Source organism: Rana temporaria, chromosome 7, assembly GCF_905171775.1.
Source record: "Rana temporaria chromosome 7, aRanTem1.1, whole genome shotgun sequence".
Taxonomy (NCBI): domain Eukaryota; kingdom Metazoa; phylum Chordata; class Amphibia; order Anura; family Ranidae; genus Rana; species Rana temporaria.
Window position 1 is genome coordinate 56,055,906 of NC_053495.1, and position 24,457 is coordinate 56,080,362.

Sequence of the window (24,457 nt, forward strand, 5' to 3'; positions counted from 1 at the left end):
TTGTGTTTTTTATTATTTTTATGATTATTATTATATTATTTTTGTTTTTTGTATTTTTGTTGCCTGTATGTGTTTGTGTACTCACTCATTATTGAAATAATAACTGAGACACCGGGCATCTATCTGGACTGGTTAAACGTTCATTGTGAGCTGAACCATTAATACAAAGACAAAAACAAAAAGATGTGAACATGTGTGGCCGTTTATAGAAGAGTTCTAAAATATCCTAAAAATCAGTAAATGAGTAAACATGCAGAGTAGTATGGAATGATAGTAAAAAAGAGGCACTTGTGGCTATATGAGGCTAATGAAAAATAACTGCTATTAGCGGACAATTGCCAACATGTGAACCTCAATCTAATGGCGATGTCTTTGTTGTAGGCGAGATGTGGTGCAACCTGACACACACTCCATGCCCATACCCTGATCGCAATCATTCTCTAGAGAGTTTCTCTATTTAGATTGAGGTTCACATGTTGGCAATTGTCCGCTAATAGCAGTTATTTTTCATTAGCCTCATATAGCCACAAGTGCCTCTTTTTTACTATCATTCCATACTACTCTGCATGTTTACTCATTTACTGATTTTTAGGATATTTTAGAACTCTTCTATAAACGGCCACACATGTTCACATCTTTTTGTTTTTGTCTTTGTATTAATGGTTCAGCTCACAATGAACGTTTAACCAGTCCAGATAGATGCCCGGTGTCTCAGTTATTATTTCAATAATGAGTGAGTACACAAACACATACAGGCAACAAAAATACAAAAAACAAAAATAATATAATAATAATCATAAAAATAATAAAAAACACAAGTTAATATACTATAAAACAAATAAGACCATTAGAATTAAGGTGCACCTTTACACTATGCTCAATCTTTAGGCATTTTTTGTTCACTACATTACACCATATTATTTTATGGTTTATGCATCGTCCTTTATATGGTTCACCGTCATATTCACCCCTATTTTTTCCTCTTTTTTTTTTTCCCCTTTTTCCCCCCCTTTTTTCCCCTTTTTTCCCCATTTCACTTTTTATTTGTTTTCCTTTCTTCTTTTTTAATTAATTTCACTTTACTTTATCGCACTTCAATTCATATCATATTTTTTGTTTTCTTAATTTCATTTTATTTGTTACTTATACAAGTTATAAATGTTTTACACATATCATTCCATTTCCTGTCCACTTTAATTCACTTCTCTTACACTCAAATATATTTCTTCACACTTACACATACTCCTACACTCTCTTTCACATTTTTCTGCACCCCACTTCTCTATTGGGTCAACACATCATTCGATCCAATGTTTACTATTCACTATGAATTTGCATGAGACATAGTCCACATGAGACACTCTCTGATTGTCTGTCGAGACACACCCAAACTTCACAGGGGACCCTGTTTAACTTAATTGTTTCCAGAGCCCCCTCCCACTCATTGGGTTGTAAGGTATATATTTACTCATTTTACTGTTTACACACTAGCTATGAAGAAGCACTAAGGCATAGTGCGAAACGTCAGCTTTTCTTTTGTTGTGCTGTTTTTTGCTGTGGTTTGTGATTTTGTGATTTTTAATTAAAGGAGGAGTTTTTTTGGAGTGCGGCTGTCCCAGTTTTTTTCCTTCATCCTAACCTCCAAGTCTCCATATTGTTTTGTTAATGGGATGTGCTTTCTCATTGGCCATGCAGTTTCTCATTATTTTCTCAGTTTACACTGGCTAATTATGTGACAGTTTATACATAGATCTGACCAGTTTTAACCAAATTGGAAATCCATCTTCATGTCCTTAAGCAACTAACTCTAGGGGAATTAACGATCAGCCCTGTTGGATTCTTTACGCTGATTGCTTTTTCCCCTGAGAAGCCAGCATCTGGCATGTTTTTCTGCTTTCTCTCTCTTTCTCCATAGCCATAAACTTGCACACTCGAGTGATCCATGTGTATTTTTATAAAGATCATGAGAAGAAGTATTTTTGGTAGCCTCATTGTGCCTACATGACAGATCACCTTCTGAAATTTATGGTTAGCTTAAAGCGCACCTGTATCCAGACTTTGACAGTCAAATGTTTACATTGTCTTAAAACTGAAGTTTACTTATTTATTTTTTGCTACAGCTGCAGTCATCTTACCTGTAGTAAATTTGGCCCAATGTCTTGCAGGCTAATGGCACCTGTAGAAACCTTCTTTCCAGAATTGTCCAGTCATCTTCACAGTGCTGGACTTCTGGTGCTGTGGAGGTAATTAGCTTTGTGTCCAATAATGCACTACATTGAAGAAAAATCAACAGGTGCTCGCCTCTTTCTATCCTCTTCTCCCTTGACAAAGTCCAACACATTATTTTCACAGAATGCAACATGTTCTGGAAACAGGGGAGAGGTGGATGACAGAATCCTCTCCCCATTTAGAGAACATGTTGCATTCTGTATAAACAATGTGAGGACTAAGTCAATGGAGGCGACAACAGGACAAAAAGGGACGGGTGCCCATCAGAACCTTTTTCAATGTACTTCAATATTAGACCCAAAGCAGTTGCACAAGGTCAACACTATGAAGAGGACTGGGCATCACTGGAGTGAAGATATCTATAGGAACAGCAGCCAGGATGTGGTACATTTAGCCTTCCAATGCTACTTACTGCTATGGCCAGCTATAGATGGGGCGGTGGACACGTTTATGTTTCACCCGAGGTGCTTGTATTGGTCCAGCAGCGCACCAACACCTTTGCAGCCATTGTGCTACATGCTGGGTGTTTGGTGTGCTCCTGCACCTTTAAGGAGGGGTGGCCCCCCTTCAGTCCACCTGCCCTCATCTATCCATTAGACAGCATGTGCCTCCATTGTGGGGACGCTCATTGTTTAGTGTTAGGACCACAGATTACAGGGTGCCTTGGTGCAGCTCTGTGGCTCCAGCATGCGTTTGCAAATGCGTGCGGACAAAACCCCTGTTTTTAACCCTTAAGGAGGGGTGGCTCCCCTTCAGTCCCCCTGCCCTCATCTATCCATTAGAATGCATGTGCCTCCATTGTGGGGACACTCATTGTTTAGTGTTAGGACCACAGATTACAGGGTACCTTGGCACGGCTCTGTGGCTCACGCATGCGTTTGCAAATGCGTGCGGACAAAACCCCTGTTTTTAACGCATACTGTTAGACAGGTTAATTGGCTGTCTCATCTCAAAAATATTCCGATTGCACACCTTCCGGCGAAATGGCCAAGAAGTAAAAGGGTGCTGAAACGATCACCAGCTGGGAACCGGAAAGTAAATCATATATATATATTCGCCAGCACACCAGGGATCATCTTAAAAAAACGTCCAAAAATGTAATGCATATCTATTGATCAAAAAGAGCAACGTTTCGAGGCCACGCAGGACCTCTTCGTCAGGCAAAAGACAAATGTCTAACGCATACTGTTAGACAGGTTAATTGGCTGTTCTGCAAGCTGGTCGGTAAGTAGGCTTGGTTTTTCCCTGGGCATTTCCCAGGTTTTGTTGTTATCTGCTTTAGCCTTCCAATGCTACTTACTGCTATGGCCAGCTATAGATGGGGCAGTGGACACGTTTATGTTTCACCTGTGGTGCTTGTATTGGTCCAGCAGCGCACCAACACCTTTGCAGCCATTGTGCTACATGCTGGGTGTTTGGTGTGCTCCTGCACCTTTAAGGAGGGGTGGCTCCCCTTCAGTCCACCTGCCCTCATCTATCCATTAAAATGCATGTGCCTCCATTGTGGGGACACTCACTGTTTAGTGTTATGACCACAAATTACAGGGTGCCTTAGCGCGGCTCTGTGGCTCACGTATGCATTTGCAAATGTGTGCGGACAAAACCCCTGTTTTTAACGCATACTGTTAGACAGGTTAATTGGCTGTTCTGCGAGCTGGTCGGTAAGTAGGCTTGGTTTTTCCCTGGGCATTCCCCAGGTTTTGTTGTTATCAGGATGTGGTACATTATTCATGATATGTAAGTTTTGTGATTGCAGCTGTAGCAAAAAAACTAAAATAAAAGGTAAGTAAATTTCAGCTTTAACAAGCAGTAAAAGTACTTTAATGCTGGCAGGCTGCCAAGACTCTGCTTTTATAAAAAAAAAAGCGTAATCTAGATGAATTTTTCAACAATGCCTATAGCTACAGAGGTGACTGACAGCTTGTTTGAATGTAATTATTCCACCTGTTTAAATTATGTAAGTAATTTGCATAGTGTGCACAGTATGAGTGCATGTTTTATATGAGTGTTTTCACACATCCTTTGAGTGGTTCCAGCAGTGCTGGAGATAATTAGGCAAGAGGGTTCTCTTTAGATAGGTAAAATTGAAATAAAACATACACATTATACAACATTACTGCAAACACTGAATAGTGCTTAGCATATGTCACAAACAAGATAATAATTTTCATGGTATAATGCAAGGGATAGTTGTTTTGTTGTTCTTAAATTGTTGAATAAAAAGTCTGTTTTCATGCTATTTCCTTTGATCTGGTGCGGCATCAGTGAGTGATTTACTCTCCTGCATTAAAATGTCTGGGGAGTTTCATATCACAGCAGAGATATGAGAATACAGAAGGGTCGGGTTAGCAGGCCGCTTTTGATACAAGGCGGACAGCGCAATCAAGCAATTGAGTCTCTTGAGGTGGAGATAACTGGAGTGTTGTGGAGGACTTTTGGTCATCTCTTTAGATTTTGCTGATTGTAGGATTTTACAGATTCTAGTCATTGCCTTTATTAGCAATCCTAGTGGTGGTGTATTATGAACACTGCATGTTTGGGGTGAAGGATGGGGTATATGCCAAGTTCATCTTGTTTGGAACATATGCTAAGCCCCATTCAATATGCACAATAAAGGTTGCTGACTGATAAAGAAAAATGACTTTTTTTTTAAAAAGTTTGTATTATGCTGTGAATTGCTCTGTAAACATTTATTTTTTGATTGTTGCTTTTAGTGCCGGTTCAGACAGGGGCAGCTTCAAAGTTGTCCCACTCTGAAGCCCAATACAGCGTGACTTTAGCTCAGCCTGCAAAACGACTTCTGTGTAGAAGTCAATGCAAGCCTCTCCAAAGTCGCCCCAAAGTAGTACAGGAACCTTTTTCTAAGTCGGAGAGACTATTGGAACGGTTCCATTGCAATGCATGAAGCGCGACATGTCAGGGGGCTTAGGCGCCTGACAGGTAGCCCATGTGTGAACCGGCACTTAATAATATTAAAGAATAATACAATTAAACCATATCCAACATATTGATGTAGCTCTGGGTTTAGTCCAGGATCATTCTCTTTCTATGAAAAGTGTGAATATAGGGCTAGATTCACATAGAGTTAGGCCGGCGTATCAGTAGATACGCCGACCTAACTCAAAATCTGTGCCGACCTAAGTTTAAGTGTATTCTCAAACAGAGATACACTTAAACCTATCTAAGATACGATGGCTTACGCTGTCCTATCTTAGAGTGCAATATTTAGGCTGGCCGCTAGGTGGCGCTTCCATTGCGGTCGGCGTAGAATATGTAAATCACTAGATACGCCTATTCACGAACGTACGCCCGGCCGACGCAGTACAGATACGCTGTTTACGTAACGCATTAGCAGGCCTAAAGATATTTCATCAAATAGCTGGAATAGTAATGTTAAAGTATGGCCACCGTTCCCGCGTCGAAATTAGAAAATTTTACGTCGTTTGCGTAAGTCGTCCGTGAATAGGGATTTACGTCATTTACGTCCACGTCGAAACCAATAGGCAGTGCGGCGTACTTTGCCGCAATGCACACTAAGATATGAAGGCGGACGGCGCATGCGCCGTTCAAAAAAACGTCAATCACGTCAGGTCAAGCCCCATTAACATAAAACACGCCTCCTCAGCTAAATTTGAATTAGGCGCCATTATGCCTGCCCGATTTACGCTACACCGCCGTAACTTAGCAGGCAAGTACTTTGTGAATCATGTACTTGCCTCGCTAACTTACGGCGGCGTAGTGTAAACACGATACGCTACGCCGCCGCAAAGTTAGGACGCCCTCTCTGAATCTACCCCATAGTCACTCAAGTCAGATCTTAGTGACCTCTGGTTTGGCCTGAATGCAGGAAGCTGTCACATGATAGCAATTCGCTGGCCCAATAAGCTGCGGCTGAGGTATTTCCTGCACCACAGCTGCAAAAAGCGTCAGAGATGCCGGTGACCTCATTGATTGATATTTAGATGATGACATCAGCAAACATACCCACTCCTTTGATACATGCGACTGTGGGGAGCACAGCTGCTTGGGCTGGCAGCCTACTATCATGTGACAGCCTCCCACACATGATTAACAATTATTTTTAAAACCATCACTTCCTTAAATCGATCACTAATTTAATTTTACATAATCACCAATGGATAGATCTTTCTCAATAAGACGCTGGCTCTTGTTCGGACAGCTAAAATGCCAGATCTACTTAAAACTGATATTTTAGCTAAGCATGGTTAAAGGGTCACTAAATGAAACATTTTTTTTGCTGAAATGACTGTTTACAGGGTATAGAGACATAAAAGTTAACTGATTCCTTTCAAAAATGATTAAAAATTTAATTTAATCTATCATATAATGTACCTCTAGTTTCACTTTCGGTTTTAAAGGTACATACATGAAGTTCCGGGTGAGAGGTGAGTCGGGAAGACTCACAGAACAAAAACAAACAAATCCAGGGCAGTGTTTTGTTTTTAAAATGAATCTGATTGGTTCTGAGGAGTTTTAAAAAAAACAGTAATGACAGCTTAGACCACCGTGAGAAAGCTCCCAGTACGATGGTTATAAGGAAACAGGCAACCAGGAAGTGTGGAGATCACAGCAGAATTACAGCAACTTCAAAGCAAAAACGAACAATGAGGACATGAAACCAGTACTGCAGTAAGGTAAAGGAAGCTATTTAGCTAAAAAAAAAAATCCTTTAGTGACCCTTTAAGCTTAAAAACGTGTTGTCTTCTAATGATTCTGGGAAACTGCATTGGTAATGTTTCCCATGATCTCCCTAAATTCATTACTATGTAGCCAGACATAGAAACTTTATGCCCTGTACACGCGATCAGTCAATCTGATGAGAACGGTCTGATGGACCGTTTTCATCAGACCAAACCGATCGTGTGTAGGCCCCATCAGTTATTTATCCATCGGTTAAAAAATGTGAAACTTGTTTTAAAATGAACCGATGGATACCTAACCGATAGAAAAAAAAGATTGTTTGTAGGCATGTCCATCGGTTAAAAATCCACGCATGCTCAGACTAAATTAGGGGACGGGAGCGCTCGTTCTGGTAAAACTAGCGTTCGTTATGGAGATAGCACATTCATCACCAGGGGCGGACTGACAACTCATGGGGCCCCCGGGCAATAGAAGAGTATGGGGCCCCTCTGGCTTACAGATGGCCACCACGCCAGGAGGTAGTGCAGAGGCGGGCAGCTAAAATCTTGGGATATTCACATTAAAAGCATGTCATTTTCGGACATATCGGGGACAGATCTAAAAAAAACACAGATTTTTACATACTGTCCCTGGTTTTACTGAGCCTGGCAACCCGGATGGGGCCCCCTAGTGGCATGGGGCCCTCGGGCAGTGCCCGAGTGACTCAATGGTCAGTCCGCCCCTGTTCATCACGCTGTAACAGACAGAAAATTCTTTCACTAAAGTCTTTCACTAACACAAAATCAGTTAAAGCCGCCCCAAGGGTGGCGACATTGGAATTGAACTTCCCCTTTATAGTGCCGTCGTATGTGGTTTACGTGACCGCGTTCTGACACAATAGTTTTTTTAACCGATGGTGTGTAGGCTCGACTGACCATCAGTCAGCTTTATCGGTTAACTGATGGAAAAATCCATCAGACCGTTTTCATCGGTTTGACCGATCGTGTGTATAGGGCATTAGATTCATTCTCTGCACTTTGAACCCCATTTCCTACTCAATACAAATGGTTAGACGGGTGCTGTTATAAAGTTCTACCCTTGGACCCTACGTCTGACCCTAGTGGTTCAGATAACACAGGCAATTTGTGATTTTCTCATCACACAATCCAAATAAAATGTATGTGGGCTATATCACTGGTTCGGTGTGATGTTACAGTTAGGTTAGTTAGAATGACTATCCCCCCTCCCCCGGTCCCCTAAAAGGGATAGCGGCTGATGCTAGGAGAAATGCAGAGGCAAATCATAGGGGCAAAAAGCACCTTGCAGCCAACGTTTTTCATATGGTAAGTCCTATTTCCATATACATAACTTGATTGCATGAATACAAAGTGTTGGCACTATATAAATCCTCTCTAATAATACTTTGCACCTGACCTTATAAGTAATCTATATAACCTTCAGATTAGACACTACCATTAAATGCCCTTTTTCCCCCTCTTTATAGCTACCGGCTTTTTCGGGTCTTCCACTAATTCAACACACAGATTTTCCAGAGGAATTATTCCAAGAGGATCTTTGTCCTGCAATAACATAAAACACGACATGTTACATTATTTTGCCATATTCATCTTTATCTTGCTCTGATGTACTTTACTCACCGTTGTATATTCAAAATAGTATAGACAGTTATCTTTGAGAATGAACCATCGCTTTTTCCAAGTCTTGACACGGCCACCTGTAACAATATTAAATGTTCGATACTTATGTGTTTGCTTTCAGTGTGGCTATATGTAATAGGTATGGAATCATGTACAGTATATGCTATAGGTATGGCATCAGATAACACTTTTTTATTCAGTAACAGAAAAACACAATGGATGTTATAATTAACACCCTTTATAATACAGTACATTACTATCCATCTTCAGTCATAGGAGTTTACAAGAAAAAACACCAGATTATTGTCTGCATCTTGTTAAAGCGGAGGTTCACCCAAATAACATTTATATAAGACCAAATTCTTTATACTACCAGTATGTACAGTCGGCACTTTTTTTTTTTTTTTTAGGCTGTACATACCTTATATTCTATATTCGCAATCCGGCTTCCGGGTACTTCTCCCGTGGGAGTAGGCGTTTCCAAGCTGAGCCGCAATGTAATCTGGGCGTTCGCCCAGATGATTGATGTCTATTAGTGTTGCTCACGAATATTCGTATTGCGAATATTCGGCTCGAATATGGCATATTCGAGTATTCGCGATATATTTCGAATTTCGCGGTGAATATTCGCAATTCCGAATATTCGCATTTTTCAATTTTATTTTTAAAACAGATCACATCCTATCGACGTCTAAAAGCATTGCTGGTATGATTAGAGACCCTGGGCCGAGTAGCTAAGCTGAGGCGATCCTTTTATGTTGCCGAATATAAAAAAAAAAAAATTGCGAATTTTCGCTAATGCGAATGCGAAAATGATTGCGAATTTTCGATAACTGTGGTAGGAGAACTCTGATTGTCTCTGATGCAAAAGGGGGGGGCTTTGTGTATGTTTCTGTTATGAATATTTGTATGTTTGATATTATTTTTTTTTGTAAGAAGGAAAAAATTGCGCATACCTTAAAAAAAGGGGAGAATACAGCAGCAACTCAAAAATGTTATACAACATAAATTAATACAAGACAGAAAATGGAGTCGCTCTACAAGAATAAAAAATATGTCTAGTGACAAGACATGTGGGCAAATTATAAAATAAGCAAGCGCAAATAACTTGTGAAATACACAGTGAAACAAATATATAAAGAAATATAGTCCCAATAATAGAAAAATAATCTTTCATAAAAATGTCTTTGATATGTGAAGTGAAAAAAAGTCCAAAGCATGCAGCATGAACGTGTTCAATCTTCAAGGTGTTTGATTGACAAACGGCTGTGACAGATGGATAGAGTAAAGAATCACCACCAATGCAAAACACTTTTTATTTTCTATTGTAAAATATCACGAATATTCTGAGCCAATCAGAGTGCTCCTTCCGCATTTGCCGAATATTCGCAATTATTTTGTATTGTAAAATATCAAGAATATTCTGAGCCAATCAGAGTGCTCCTTCCGCATTTGCCGAATATTCGCAATTATTTTGTATTGTAAAATATCACGAATATTCTGAGCCAATCAGAGTGCTCCTAGCGCTGTTGTCGAAATTTCGCCATCAATATCGCATTCGCATTTTGCGAAATTTCGATAAAATATCACGAATATTCTGAGCCAATCAGAGTGCTCCTACCGCAGTTATCGAAAATTCGCAATTATTTTCGCATTCGCAATAGCGAAAATTCGCAATCATTTCATTTCGATAAAATATCACGAATATTCGAATTTAGCGAATATATCTCGAATATTCGACTATATATTCGAGATATATCGCGAAATCGAATATGGCGTATTCTGCTCAACACTAATGTCTATCAGAAAATGTTCCCCCCGGCGGATAAGGCCCCGCCCCCCGTATTGCGTAGGCGCGTCATGGAGTTTCCGAAAGGAGCCGAAGAGGTAAAGCTGTGAGTCGGCTCTATACGGCGCCTGCGCATTCAGCTCTACGCGGCTCCTAGTCGGTGCGCAGGCGCCGTGTAGAGCCGACTCGCCCCTTTACATGTTCGGCTCCTTTCGGAAACTCTGTGACGCGCCTACGCAATACGGGGGGCGGGGACTTATCTGCTGGGAGGAACATTTTTCGATAGACATCAATCAGATTACATTGCGGCTCAGCTTGGAAACACCTACTCCCGCGGGAGAAGTACCCGGAAGCCGGATTGCAAATACAGGGCTTGATTCATAAAGACTTACGAAGGCGTATCAGTAGATACGCCGTCGTAAGTCCAAATCCGCGCCGCCGTATCTTTAAGCGGTATGCTCAAATTGAGTTACGCTTAAATGTTGCTAAGATATGACCGGCGTAAGTCTCCTACGCCGTCGTATCTTAGTTGGCCGCTAGGGGCGTGTAAGTCGATTTACGCCGAGAATATGTAAATGACGTAGATACGCCTATTCACGCCTATTCACGAATGTACGCTCGCCCGTCGCATGTAAGATACGCCGTTTACGAAAGGCGTTTTCAGACGTAAAGATAAACCACCAAAAAGATGGCGCAGCCAATGTTAAGTTTGGACGTCGGACAGCCGTCGAATTTCACGTCGTTTACGAAAGCCGATTCAGAATGGGGCTGGGCGTAGCTTTCACGTCGAAAGCAAGGAGTATTTGCGACGTGATACTGAGCATGCGCCGAACGATCGGCGCTTCATTTACATGTTTGGTAATGAATCGTGAATTCATTACCATACAACACGCCCCCTACCTGCCTATTTTGAATTAGGCGGGGGTTACGCCGGGCCATTTGCGCTAAGCCGACGTAACTTAGGAGGCAAGTGCTTTGTGAATACAGTACTTGCCTCACTATCTTACGTCGGTGTAGTGCAAGTGGGATGCGCTACGCCGGCAGAAAGATACGCCGCCGTACGTGAATCTAGCCTAAAGATTATAACGTATGTACAGCCTAAAAAAAATTAAAAAAAAGTGCCAACTGTACATGCTGGTAGTATAAAGAATTTGGTCTTATATAAATGTTATTTGGGTGAACCTCCGCTGTATCTGTATCTAACTAAAGAATAGGGTGATGTCTAGTGTAAATATAGGAAAACTAACAGGAGAGGAAGGATCTGGGAGGCAATTTCTCCCAGGGTCAATATTATTAAAATATGTTGGATTGGTGGTCCTGAGTGGAGACACTTCACCATTGGTGCTCAACCTTTGGCCCTCTATCTGTTGCAGAACTACAACTACCATCATGCCTCTGCCTTTGGGAGTCATGCTTGTAACTGTCAGCAGCATGGGAGTTGTAGTTCCACAACAGCTGGAGGGCCACAGGTTGAGCACCCATGCACTTCACCATTCAGTTATCAATCAGAGAAGGAGCCCCAATCAGTGACTCGTGGTGGGCAATATATAGATATCTGCTACCCATTATGAACTGTGATCACAGCCCTAGCAAAGGAAAGTAATCCAACAAAGATTTCCTTTTGCAGCTCTGGGCTGTCATGTGATGGAATGCTTGGAACTACAAAGGAAGCTAATATTTGGAGATGTGAAAGTATGTCACAATAAACCATCTCCTTTAAAAATAACCACTTATCACTATGACTATTTTTTTCAATTATGTTGGTTTTAACTTTTTGAAAGCGTATCTTATTGTAAAATATTGAGAAAACAAAATAAATCTAATTATTTTTCATCTCTCAGATGGGAATACTGTCATGCCGCGTACACACGATCAGAATTCCCGACAAGAAAAGTTTGATGTGAGCTTTTGGTCGGAAATTTAGACTGTGTGTAGGCTCCATCAGACTTTTATGTTCGACAGCAAAAATTTGAGAGCTGGTTCTCAAATTTTCAGACGGGAAAAGTTCTTGTCGGAAATTCCGATCGCCTGTATGCAATTCCGACTTGCAATAAAACACGCATGCTCGGAATCAATTTGACGCATGCTTGGAATCATTGAACTTCATTTTTCTCTGCTCGTTGTAGAGTTGTACCTCACCTGACGCTCGGAATTTTGTGTGACCGTTAGGTAGATTCACACACATCTGCCTAACTTTAGGGCGGCCTAGCCTAGCCTTTTTAGGCTACACCGCCGTAAATTAGTTAGGCTAGTAGTGATTCACAATCTACTTACCTGCTAATCTACGGCGGTGTAGCCTAAAACGAGCGGGCGTAAGGGCGCCTAATTCAAATGACTTGGAGGGGGGCGTGTTGTATGGAAATGAGGCTTGACCTCACGTTTTTTTACGTTTTTGGACACTGCGCATGTGCCGGGCGACTACATTTCCCAGTGCGCATTGCGGCTAAGTAGGCCGTACGGGCCTATTGATTTAGATGCAGACGTAAACGACGTAACTCCCGATTCGCGGACGACTTACGCAAACGATGTAAATAATTCGAACCTCGCGGCGGGAACGGCGGTCATGCTTTAACATTGTTATTCCACTTCATAGGTGGAATAACTTTAGGCCTTACGGAAACAACGTTAATCGACGACGTAGGCCTGGCGTACGTTCGTGAATCGGCGTATTCCCTCATTTACATAATCTACGCCGGCCGCAATGGAAGCGCCATCTAGCGGCCAACAGAAACATTGCAAGCTAAGATAGAACGGCGCAAGCCGGCCTATCTTAGCTTTGTTTAAGTGTATCTCTGTTAGAGAATACACTTAAACAAACGCCGGCGTAGATTCAAAGTTAGGTCGGCTCATCTACTGATAAGCCGGCCTAACTCTTTGTGAATCTACCTACGTGTGTTTGCAACACAGGTTTGAGCCAAATTTCCTACTGAAAAAATCCACGGTTTACTTGTCCGAATTTCCGATCGTGTGTACGCGGCATAAGACATTTTCTATTCAACGTGGGCAGAAACGACTACAGATCTCTTGGGGGGTTGAATGTTGAATAGTTACAAACATCTAACCGACTTGTTCACTGCATTTCTCGCCTTATGTTTTCTTAAAGGGGAGTTCCACCCACAATTTCACTTTTTAAATATAAATACCCCTGTAATACACAAGCTTAATGTATTCTAGTAAAGTTAGTCTGTAAACTAAGGTCCGTTTTGTTAGGTTGTTACAGCATTTAAATAGTTTATAATCTAGAAATAGACCGTGGCCATCTTAAGTGTGGGCATCATGAAGACAGACTGTATGACTTCCTGGATTTCAGCTTTGCATATCTCGCACATGCTCAGTGCACAAGCAATGTAATAGGTTTCAGTCAGGTTTGCAAGGACTACTGGGAAACATGATGCCTATCCCAGAAACCCTTGCAAATAGCCTAGGCAAATAAGGAGGAGGAAGTAATGAAGGACTACAAAATAAAGGTATTTACAAGCAACAAATTAAATAAAAATTGTCCATTCTGAACACTATGAGATTAGAGCATGCAGCACAGACAAACATAAAAAAATGGGTGGAACTCCACTTTAAGAACCCCCGTCATAATCTCCACCACAGTAACACTTTATAAAAAGCAGTAGAGAACAGACAAGTCATATGAAGTTATTCTGGATGGTTTAAGATTTGAGAACAGAAAGACAACGTTCCTTCCTTCTCATAAGATGTAAAGTATGCAGATTAGCTGGTCAGTATATTACAGAATGTAAGAAAGATCGGTTTTAATTATTTTTCCCATACTTTAAAAAAACAAACCACAAGTCCGAGTCAGGAAATGATCTACAAAATTGCAACATCTCTACTTTTCCTTTTTTGCAAATGTTTCCGTCCCCTCCTCCATCCACCAGTGTGAAACCATGACAGAATGCTTCTCCTTTTTCTGAGGCATACTTCCTTAATTGCTTTATCACAATTTAGTTGACGTTTATGCAAATAATGAAGAGAAGACATTGTAAACAATGGCTGTATTTTGCAGTAATTTGCCAATCATGAGAGATGTCCTAGGATGAACGAGCTTGCTCATATTTCTTGCAATGTACCAAAGTACCTTAAATTCTATAAAGGGCAGCACAGTAGACTGGCAGCAGTAGAGTCATTGGTTCAAATTCCAACCACGGCTCTACCTGCTTGGAGTTTGCATGTTCTCCCTGTCCCTTGTAGGTTAATTGAGTTCTGTCTAAATTGGCCCTAGTATGTGTATGTATTAATGTCAATTAATCCGACCATAGATGGATCAATTCATCAGGGACTGGCTGAGATACGATCCATCTATGGGCAAACTGGTTGTACCCAAGTTGGTCCATCGATTTTTTTACATGCGACTACTGTTGGCAGCTATAGCTGCTGGAGGTAATTACTGTGTTCTGCTGTCCGATTCCCCCCTCAACCCCGGCGGCACATGTTCCCTGTGGTTTAGTCCTGGATACTGAGGGCCAGATTCACGTAGGAGAGCGCATCTTTGTGCGGGCGTAACGTATACTATTTACGTTACGCCTCCGCAACTTTGACAGGCAAGTACAGTATTCACAAAGCAAAGTTGCGGCGGGGTAGCGTAAATAGGCCGGCGTAAGCCCGCCTTATTCAAATGTGGAAGATGTGGGCGTGTGTTATGTAAAATTTATTGTGACCCCACGTACATGACGCTTTTTATGAACGGCGCATTCGCCGTCCATGAAAGTATCCCAGTGCGCATGCTCCAAATTAACCCGCAAAAAGCCAATGCTTTCGACGTGAACGTAAATGACGCCCAGCCCTATTCGTGAACGACTTACGCAAACGACGTAAAACGTGAAAAATTCTATGCTGTTCCGACGTCCATACCTAACATTGGTACGCCTCATCTACGCCTCATAGAGCAGGGGTAACTTTACGCCGGAAAAAGCCTAACGTAAACGGCGTATCTGTACTGCGTCGACCGGGCGTATGTTCATGAATAGGCGTATCTAGCTGATTTACATATTTCTAGGCGTAAATCAGCGTACACGCCCCTAGCGGCCAGCGTAAATATGCAGTTAAGATACGACGGCGTAGGAGACTTACGCTGGTCGTATCTTAGAGAAATTTTGGCGTATCTGATTCTTTGAATCAGGCGCCAAGATACGACGCCTCAGACTCAGAGATACGACGGCGTATCTGGAGATACGACGGCGTATCTGGAGATACGCCGTCGTATCTCCTACGTGAATCTGGGCCTGAATATATGTGCTGGGGGTTGGACCCCACAGATAGAACAAGCTTCTTGCAGCTAAATTCAATCTTGGGTGCGAAATCCTTCAGTACCAAAACAAAAAGTTGTACTGTGGCTTGCCCTACATAAATGATAAAAAAAATACTTAAAAAGAGTGTTGTTTTTTCTGAAAACCTGTGACTGACCGAAGTCAATTTATTATATGCATGTGTCTTTCTGTCGTCCAAAGTCTAGCTTGAAAGTCTCCCTCTGATAATCTGATTTGCACTTAAAGCATATCTAAAAAGCATATTTTTATTTTATGTATTTATTTATTTATTTATTGCCTTCTATGTCACATTGGCGAGATTTCTTTTCTCGTAAACACAACAGGAAGTGTCAGAAAAACTCTGTAAAGTGAAGTATACCCTCTTTAAAGTGTTACTAAGCCCACAACAGTAAAATCAGTCTGTATATACAGTAAAGCATGCTTTTTATACTCACTGTGGAACCTAAGGGGTGTGCAAAAAGTTTGATCATGTTTTCTCTTATCCTCCTCTTCTTTCACAGTCCCCAGTCTCCTGATAGTACAGAGCCTTGGGGGGCAACTCTGCACATGCTCAGTTTGGTATGTAGTGCTAAAGAGCTTTTTTTTGGGGAGGGTGCATGTGATCGGCACAGGGTCAATCAGCACTGTCCAAACAGAGGGTTAGGGGTCATGCAGCCTCATAGGACAGTCAGAGGAGTAAAAGGTATTTAGCACTATCAGTTTATATTTACTAAAGTAATGGCATTTCCATGTTCTGTGTACTGTGGGGGACCAAATATAGTGGGGCAGATTCAGATAGAGATACGACGGCGTATCTCCTGATACGCCGTCGTATCTCTGAGTTCCGTCGGTCGGATCTATGCGCCTGATTCATAGAATCAGGTTCCGCATAGATCTCCCTAAGATCTGACAGGTGTAAGTGACATACACCATCGAATCTTAGGCTGCAATCTCACGCTGGCCGGTAGGTGGCGCTTCCGTTTGTATACGCGAGGAATATGCAAATGAGGAGTTACGCCGATTCAGAAACGAACGACCGCCCGGCGCTTTTTTTTTACGTCGTTTGCGTTCGGCTTTTTCCGGCGTATAGTTACCCCTGCTATATGCGGCGTATCCTATGTTAAGTATGGTCGTCGTTCCCGGGTCGAATTTTGAATTTTTTACGTTGTTTGCGTAAGTCGTTCGCGAATACGGATGGACATAATTTATGTTCACGTCGAAACCAATGACGTCCTAGCGACGTCATTTGGAGCAATGCACGCTGGGAAATTTAGCGGACGGTGCACGCGCAGTTCGTTCGGATTTAAATTTTACACGCCCCCTAGCCGCGGAATTTGAATTCCGCTGGGGGATTTACGATACGCCGCCGCAACTTTAGAGGCAAGTGCTTTCTGAATAAAGCACTTGCCTCAAAAACTTGCGGCAGCGTAACGTAAATCAGATAGGTTACGCGGATCTAAAGATCCGCTGACCTATCTGAATCTGGCCCAATGAATGCAGGACCATGGGTTTAGTAACACTTTAGCGCTTGTTGACCAGCCGTCACAGTTTAACTGCGGCAGGTTGGCTCGCCTGTGAATATCGCTGTAGGTATACGTCGGTCCCTGATGAAGAAATTTTTTTTTTTTCAATATTTTTTGGGGGATATTTTTTTTTGTTTATAGAGCAAAAAATAAAAAAACTCTGGGGCGGAGGTTGTTAAAGCGGAGGTCTACCCGCTCGTCTCTCGGCTGCCCCCACCACCATCCTCGATGAGGGAATCAGGAAGTGAAGTATGGTGGCTTCACTGCCCGGTTCCCTACTGTGCATGCGCGAGTAGCGCGGCACGCCCTCACTGGTCCCTGCTCTCTCCTGGGACCTGTGTGATTTCCAGGAGACGGGGGGGGGGGCATGTGGGAAGTGGCGTGACTCCCACCAGAGTCTATACCTTAGACAGGTATCTGCACCCCCTCCCCCCTGAAAGGTGCCAAATGTGACACTGGAGGGGGGGGGAGGGTTCTGAAAAGTGGAAGTTCAATTTTTGGGTGGAACTCAAGTTGCTATTGGAAGATTCCTCCTCTTTCTTGTTCCAGTAACAACTTATAATTCCCTTAACAGAGGGACTAATCCTTTCCCACTCTAAAACAAAAAAAAATAAAGTTTTGGCCTAATGTACACTTCTATTCACTGTAGAAGTTCATAAACCAGTTGTCACAAATAAAATATTTGCAGCAATGTACATAAATCCTGCTTCTGTAGAAAGGCAAATAAATTTACAGAAATGATCAACAAGCCACTGTGTACAAACATCAATCAGTGCAATTCTCTCCCAATTCCCAACGTGGTGGCAGCAATGGTTGAGACCCTGTGACATCATGTCTGAAGTTGAGGTTGCAGACAGATTTAGTACAACAATTTTGTGGGAAAAGTATTGAATCCATCACCGTCCTATAGTCAGCTATATTTATTAATACATTTATTTATATATTTATTAATAAATTAATACATTTATTAATAAAAATGTAGTAATGTTTTTTTAACTTTCTAATATGTTTATCAAACCCCGACATGAAAAAAAAAATTACTTTTAATAATACAAAATGGGTTCAATACATCTTATATTGGAATGTGTTTTATTTTCTGCTACTGTGATTAGGAACAATAAGCCTTTAATGTATCTATTTGCAGTTTTTTGCTCCTAAATTTACTGTCCACTGTAATCAGTGGCGGTTGGTGGTATATTTTTTTTGGGGGGGGGGGTGGCAATAGGTCGGTCGATCAGTCCCCACACTTGCCCCATCTAGGTCCAGGCTTCCTCTGGGCAGTGGGCAGCGGCTTCACCGTGCATCTCCTCCCACCTCCTTCACGGCAGCCAATAGGATCGCTTCTCCTCTCTGCCAATCAGGTTTCAGGACCCACTTCCTGTGCCAGGAGGAGAATTAGAAGGTAATAGCGAATATTAATTTGCTAATGTCACACAACTGGGTGGGCTCACTGCGCCCCGAGCCCACTGTTTTTTGAATTAGAGCCTCAGACTCTAATCACGTGCTTCTAAAAAAAAATATCCCATTGGAATTCATGCATCAGGCACCATGCATGTAAATTAGGGGCAGTGCACATGGATTAGGGGGCTGGCACCTGCGCCCCTTATGGACGGGCCACTGCTCAGAGTGGTGTTTTCAGATAGGCACATTAGACACATGTCTATAGCCGCCGATGTAAGGGAGGCAGTCATCTAAGGCTTAATGTACACAGGATGTTTTAAAACTTCTCCTGAACGATTCACCTTGACGAATAGTAACCGACATTTAAAAACGTCCGTTTTGCTGCGTTTACATGCCGCGTTTGGCCACGTTTGCGTATCTTTTTTAATAGTCAATAATAAAAAATGTCTGTTAATGAAACATGGCTAAACGCGAGTTATCGCGTTTACGCGAGTTTCAAATGCCTCTGAACATCCGTCCTGAGTGCATTTTTTTGCTTTTCAAAAAATGCTTCTAAACTCAACTGCCTAAAAACTACTATAAACGACCCTGTGAACATGTACTGATAAGATAACATAAGAGAGTTTAGGGGAGCTGAAAAAAATGCCCAACTGCTCCTAAACGTCCGTTTACCAGCAGCAGTGTACATGAAGCCTTAGGCTGCATTCACACCTGAGCGTTTTGTCGCCTGAAGCGCGACGCTCAAAAACGCTAGAGGGGAAGAAATCTCCACGCCAATACGCCTGACGCCGAACGACTGAATCTCAAACAAGTTCCAGACCCTTTTTTGTCGCGCGTATCGGGCGGTTTGGTCGTTTTTGAGCGTTTCCATTTCCCATAGAAAGTAATGGAAACGCTCAAGTGACTAGCGCGACAACGAACGTTTGCTACGGGCGTTTCGTCGCTTTAATCAATAGAACTTTTCACCCAGGCAGAAGATTAAAAAAATCTACCAACATAGCAACAAGTGATGAAAAGATGATCATTTTTCCTATTGGCTAAAATAAAAAACGTCGAAGTACAAAAACGTCGGACGACGCTGTATGCAAATGCGCAAATAAGCATGAATACGCGCCAAAACACCGGAAAAAAACGCCGGAAAAAACGACCAAACGACCGACGCTCAGGTGTGAATGCAGCCTTATAAGTGTGCCAGTGCTATTCTTTCCTCATATTGCAGAGCTACAAACATTGTGCTGACCAGTTTTTAGTAGTCCTGGCAGCTAGCTTAAGCCCTGTACACACGGCCTGGATTCTCATCAGGAAAAAAACATTGTTTTTCCTGACGAGATTCCTGGCAAGGATCTCTTGCCGGCCGAGTGTACACACGTACGATTCAAAAGAACTTCCATTCTTTTGAATGGCACGAACGCGGTGACATCATAGACTACAACGAGCATGCGCTCGTCACATTCGATGCCGTCGCTGCCATATTGCTTTACCCTACCTATGCCTTGAATGCTACCGCGCATGCGTCAAAGTCATTTCGAGCATGCGCGGGTTTCCATGGAGACAGGTAAGTATACACACGCTCGGGTTTCTCGGCAGTAAAACACTGCCGAGAATCACGACGAGAAAATAGAGAGCGGGTTCTCTATTTTTCTCGTCTAGATTCTGGGCAGTTTTCTTAACGAGAAACCTCAAAGCCTCCTACACACGCACGGTTTACTCGGCAAGAAAGCTCTGCCAGCAGTTTTCTTGCTGTTTTTTGCCGAGAAAATCGAGCGTGTGTACGAGGCTTTAGATTATTAAATCATTGGACTCTCACTAGCCCCAGCTGTCATTTTGCCATCCAGGACTCATTCTGTTTTACTGGAGTGAACTTAGCTACTCCTCTGTGAAATGATACTTACAGACAGTGTTGGCATACATGCCATGTATTGAGATATACCATCTAATAACCGTATTGCTACATTGTATAAAAACCTAAACATTCATGTGCAGATCAAATACTTTGATCTGCAAAAAAAATAAAAATTAAATACGTGTTCTTATTTAACCACTTTTTAACCCTTGATTAACCTTTATCATACCTACTAAAAGTGGATGTAAACCCAAAGCATTACATTTGAGCTGGGCACATATATCTGCAGTGTTTTGTTATCTCTCTTTAAAGAGCTATGTCTCGTAGCTCTCTCCTGACCCATTCCTCTGTTATCAGCAAGATTACTCCTGACAAATTCTCTGACACATCAGATAAAAGCAGCCTGACATTTCTGTCAGGGGAGGTTGCTAAAATAGATTAGCAGAGAGCTGGCCCTGTTACAAAACACCTCTAATGCCGCGTACACACGACCGTTATTCATGTCATGGAAAAAAACAAAGTTTTTCTCAAAGTGATTCCTCTCAAGCCTGCCTTGCATACACACGATCGTAAAAAAAATGCTCGAGCAAAGCGCAGTGATGTACAACACGTACAACAGCACTATAAAGGGGAAGTTCCATTCGAATGGCGCCACCCTTTGGGCTGCTTATGCTAATTTCCTTGTTTTTCCCCCCTCGTTAAAGCGTACACACGACCGTTTTTCATGACGTGAAAAACAACGAAGTGAAAAACGACGAGAAAAAATAGAGCAGGTTCTAAATTTTTAAGTTAAAAGTCTGAGTCCATAAAACATGTAAATACTGTACCATACTGCATAAATTGTGCAAATCTGTCCACACAACCGAGCGCAACTGCACTCCAACATTACACTGTACAAGCCCAAGGACCAAGGCATTGCGTGCAACTGTATGCTGACATTCGCCCCCGGTCACCTCCGCGATCCCGTGGGCCCTCCAGGCCAGACATACAGTATTTAAGGGAATGTACATCAGGCATAACTAAAGGACAACAGGTCCCAGTCTCCGCTGGCATCACAACCACCAGTCGGAGAGGCTTGTCAGTCAAAGTCTGAGGAAACAAAATCTTAGAATACATTCTGTCGTAGACTCTCACACACTGAGAAAAAATCAGCTCATGTTCCCGGCATAACTGAAAGGCACTGCACTCAGGTAGAAAAGAAAAAGAAGAAAAAAAGGGAAGGGGGGGGACCCCACAAAGGGGAGGCAAACAGTGCAGCCGAAAATCAGGTGGGCTGCCCAGGTTTCTTCGGTCCTCAGGGCATATCAATCTTCGTCTGCTGCCCTCTGTCCAGCCGGGCGAAAGGCATTTTCATTCACATCCAGCCAGACCGATGCATCCGCCACCTGTTCAAAAAAGTGGGCCTGACCTCTCGCTATAATTCGGAGTCGGGCTGGATATAACATGGCATACGGGGCTTGTAACTGTTGTAGACGTTTCTTGACCTCCATGAACCGTGACCTCTTCTTCTGTACATCCGCAGAGAAATCAGGATAGAAAGAAACACGGGCGCCATTAAACCATATGTTCTGCTTCTCCATGGCCAGTCGCAGAATAATCTCTCTGTCTCTATAATAAAGGAGACAAGCCCGGATAGGGCGAGGGGGATGACCCGGGGGAAGGGGACGCAGAGGCACTCTGTGGGCCCTCTCCACAGCATAAAGGGGCGTGAACGCATCCTTCCCAAACACCTCCAGCAGCCATTTTTCAGTAAACTCAGTGGGTCTCTACCCTCTGTTTTTTCCGGGAGACCTACAATTCTGACGTTGTTCCGTCTCATACGGTTCTCAAGGTCATCAGCTTTTTGATCCACCGCGGTAACCATCCTGGCAGTATGTTGCGATTCTCTTATCAAGGGTGGGAGTTTGTCCTCCACATCACTGATCCTACTTTCAGCCGCTGAGGTCCACTCACAAATTCCAAGCTACCAAAGCGTTCTTGCAGAGTAGTAACTGAGGCAGTATATCTGTTAACTGCCCTCAGGATCTCAGCAAGCGTTGGCTGCAAAGGCTCTTCATCTCCACTGTTCTCCTCCAGCTCCTCTGCTTGTGCTGGTATGATTTCGGCATCTGTGCCCTCCAGAACAGCTTCCTCCACAGATCCCTGTGCTGTGAGTCCCCCCCTGCCACTCCCCCCTCCTCCTCGGTCGGCTCCTCCATGGACAGTGTGCCCGCTAACTTCTGGGCATAAAACCGAATGTCTTTGGTCAGGGTGTCACCGCCGGCAATCTTGGGGTTTGGCCGTACCACGCTGTCAATGCTACGAGGACCCCGGGGCGGCGCCATCTTGGATTTCGGAGCGATGGCCCTCATCTTTTGCCTTTTCCCGCAAAAACATTGTGGGGCAGTTCAGTCAGGTACCGCAGCTTGGTCCTACTGTGATCCGGAGCCTGGAGATGCCTTTCAAGCAGGGTAAGTCGGCCGGGAACAGGATCAATTCAGGGTGACATGCGGGAGCTCTGTTAGAAAGCAGCTACTCACATGCCGATGCAGGCCACGCCCCCAGGTTCTAAATTTTTAACATCATTTTTCTCGTTGCAAAAAATGCTCTGGAGCAAACACACGACCGTTTTTCACGACCAATTTAAAAAATTTAATTTTTCTTCTTCAAAAGCGGTCGTATGTACGCGGCATGAGAGTCTCTGCCTATGATGAGAGGGGGTGTGTGCCTTTCCTCAAATCAACAATTTTAGCTATCTTGGCTGTATGCCCAGACATCACACTCTGTGTTAACCAGGAAGAGAAAATCTCCTAATCTCCTATAAATGTGAAGACAGCAGATATACATGTGAAACCTATGTAGGGAGATTTAGTTCATCTCTGTGTATTATCTGAGGCTGTTCACTTTACTGGGTGTATGGAGGGTTTACATCCACTTAAATTTATTTCCACTCTAGCTATTATTTTTGTTATTGATACTGAATTTATTGAAAGCTGAAATACACAGTGGCTGGATGCTTTACCAGGCAGTTACTCACGTTTTAGAGCCCTATGCCTCAAATGCTAAATTTCAGGCCAAACCACCAATGTGCAGGAGGCCTTACTGAGAAATACCTTGTTACAACCTTATTATTACATTGCATTCAAATTGCGGGAAGATCAAAGGTATGATCCACCTTTGATCTGCACACAATCTCAGTTAAAACAACGAAAACTTGTAAATATAACATGTTCTTATTTAACCCTTAGTTAACCCTAATGAGCACTAATTAATTATTTGTATTGCTATTTATCTACCATTGATATTTTGACTTTTTTAATTTTAATTGATTTTGTACATTTGGCATTAAAAGAAATGCACATAATAAAAAAATAAAAAAAAAATACTTTGCCATGCTTTTTAGTAAAAAGCATGACACAGTTATTTATTTAATTTTTTTTTATTATGTGCATTTCTTTTTACTACTAACTGTTGTATTATTATAAACAGGAAAAATTACGCAGGAAGATATGCATTTTTGCTTACAATAATGCTAGTTTGAAAACTTACACTGATTTACAAAATAAGAGTTCATTATTTTTATTTTATTTTTTATGTATTTCCTAGGCAGTGTTGCCAACCTACCAGATTGAAATTTACTGACACGACACCCAAAATTTACTGGCACAGAAAAGTTTTTACTGGCATTTCAAAAAAAGTTACAAAATCACAGTTGTAAGTGCAAATTTCAGTATTTGATTTAAGGTCGATATTAAGGCAAAAGCATATTTTATTATTTTATTTTCACTATAGTAAGTAAGTGGCGCAGTGTGCAGCAGCACAGATCACTGACACGTCCTATCCTAAATCACAGTGATAGTCTCTATCCATGCCAGGTGTTCCTCTCAGTTCACTGCAGTCCAAACGGCACTGACAGTCCCGCTCCCAGCTTGCCTTGTTCCCGTCCCACAGACCCGCACCCGAGGCTGTGGCCACTCCGCTCGGATCCCTTGCACCATGATATCACACAACATGCTCAGGCACCATCTCTGCCAGACCGACCCGAACACACTGTAGCAGGCACTTGGATGGTCCTGGCCGGCTCCGGACCCGAGCTGGGCATACCCAGTTCCCAGCCAAGCGCTGCAGCCATATTTTTT

General features: G+C 42.5%; 1 protein-coding gene across 1 annotated transcript in view; it reads right to left on the reverse strand.

The window, feature by feature from the left end:
• The window catches only part of CYTH4 (cytohesin 4), a 180,503-nt gene that overhangs the window by 11,671 nt on the left and 144,375 nt on the right, over positions 1-24,457 (reverse strand). The window contains exons 10-11 of the mRNA XM_040359417.1: positions 8,529-8,605; positions 8,379-8,450 (exon numbers count right to left, since the gene is read on the reverse strand). Of these exons, the coding sequence (XP_040215351.1) occupies positions 8,379-8,450; positions 8,529-8,605 (149 nt within the window). The remainder of the gene's footprint in view (positions 1-8,378; positions 8,451-8,528; positions 8,606-24,457) is intronic.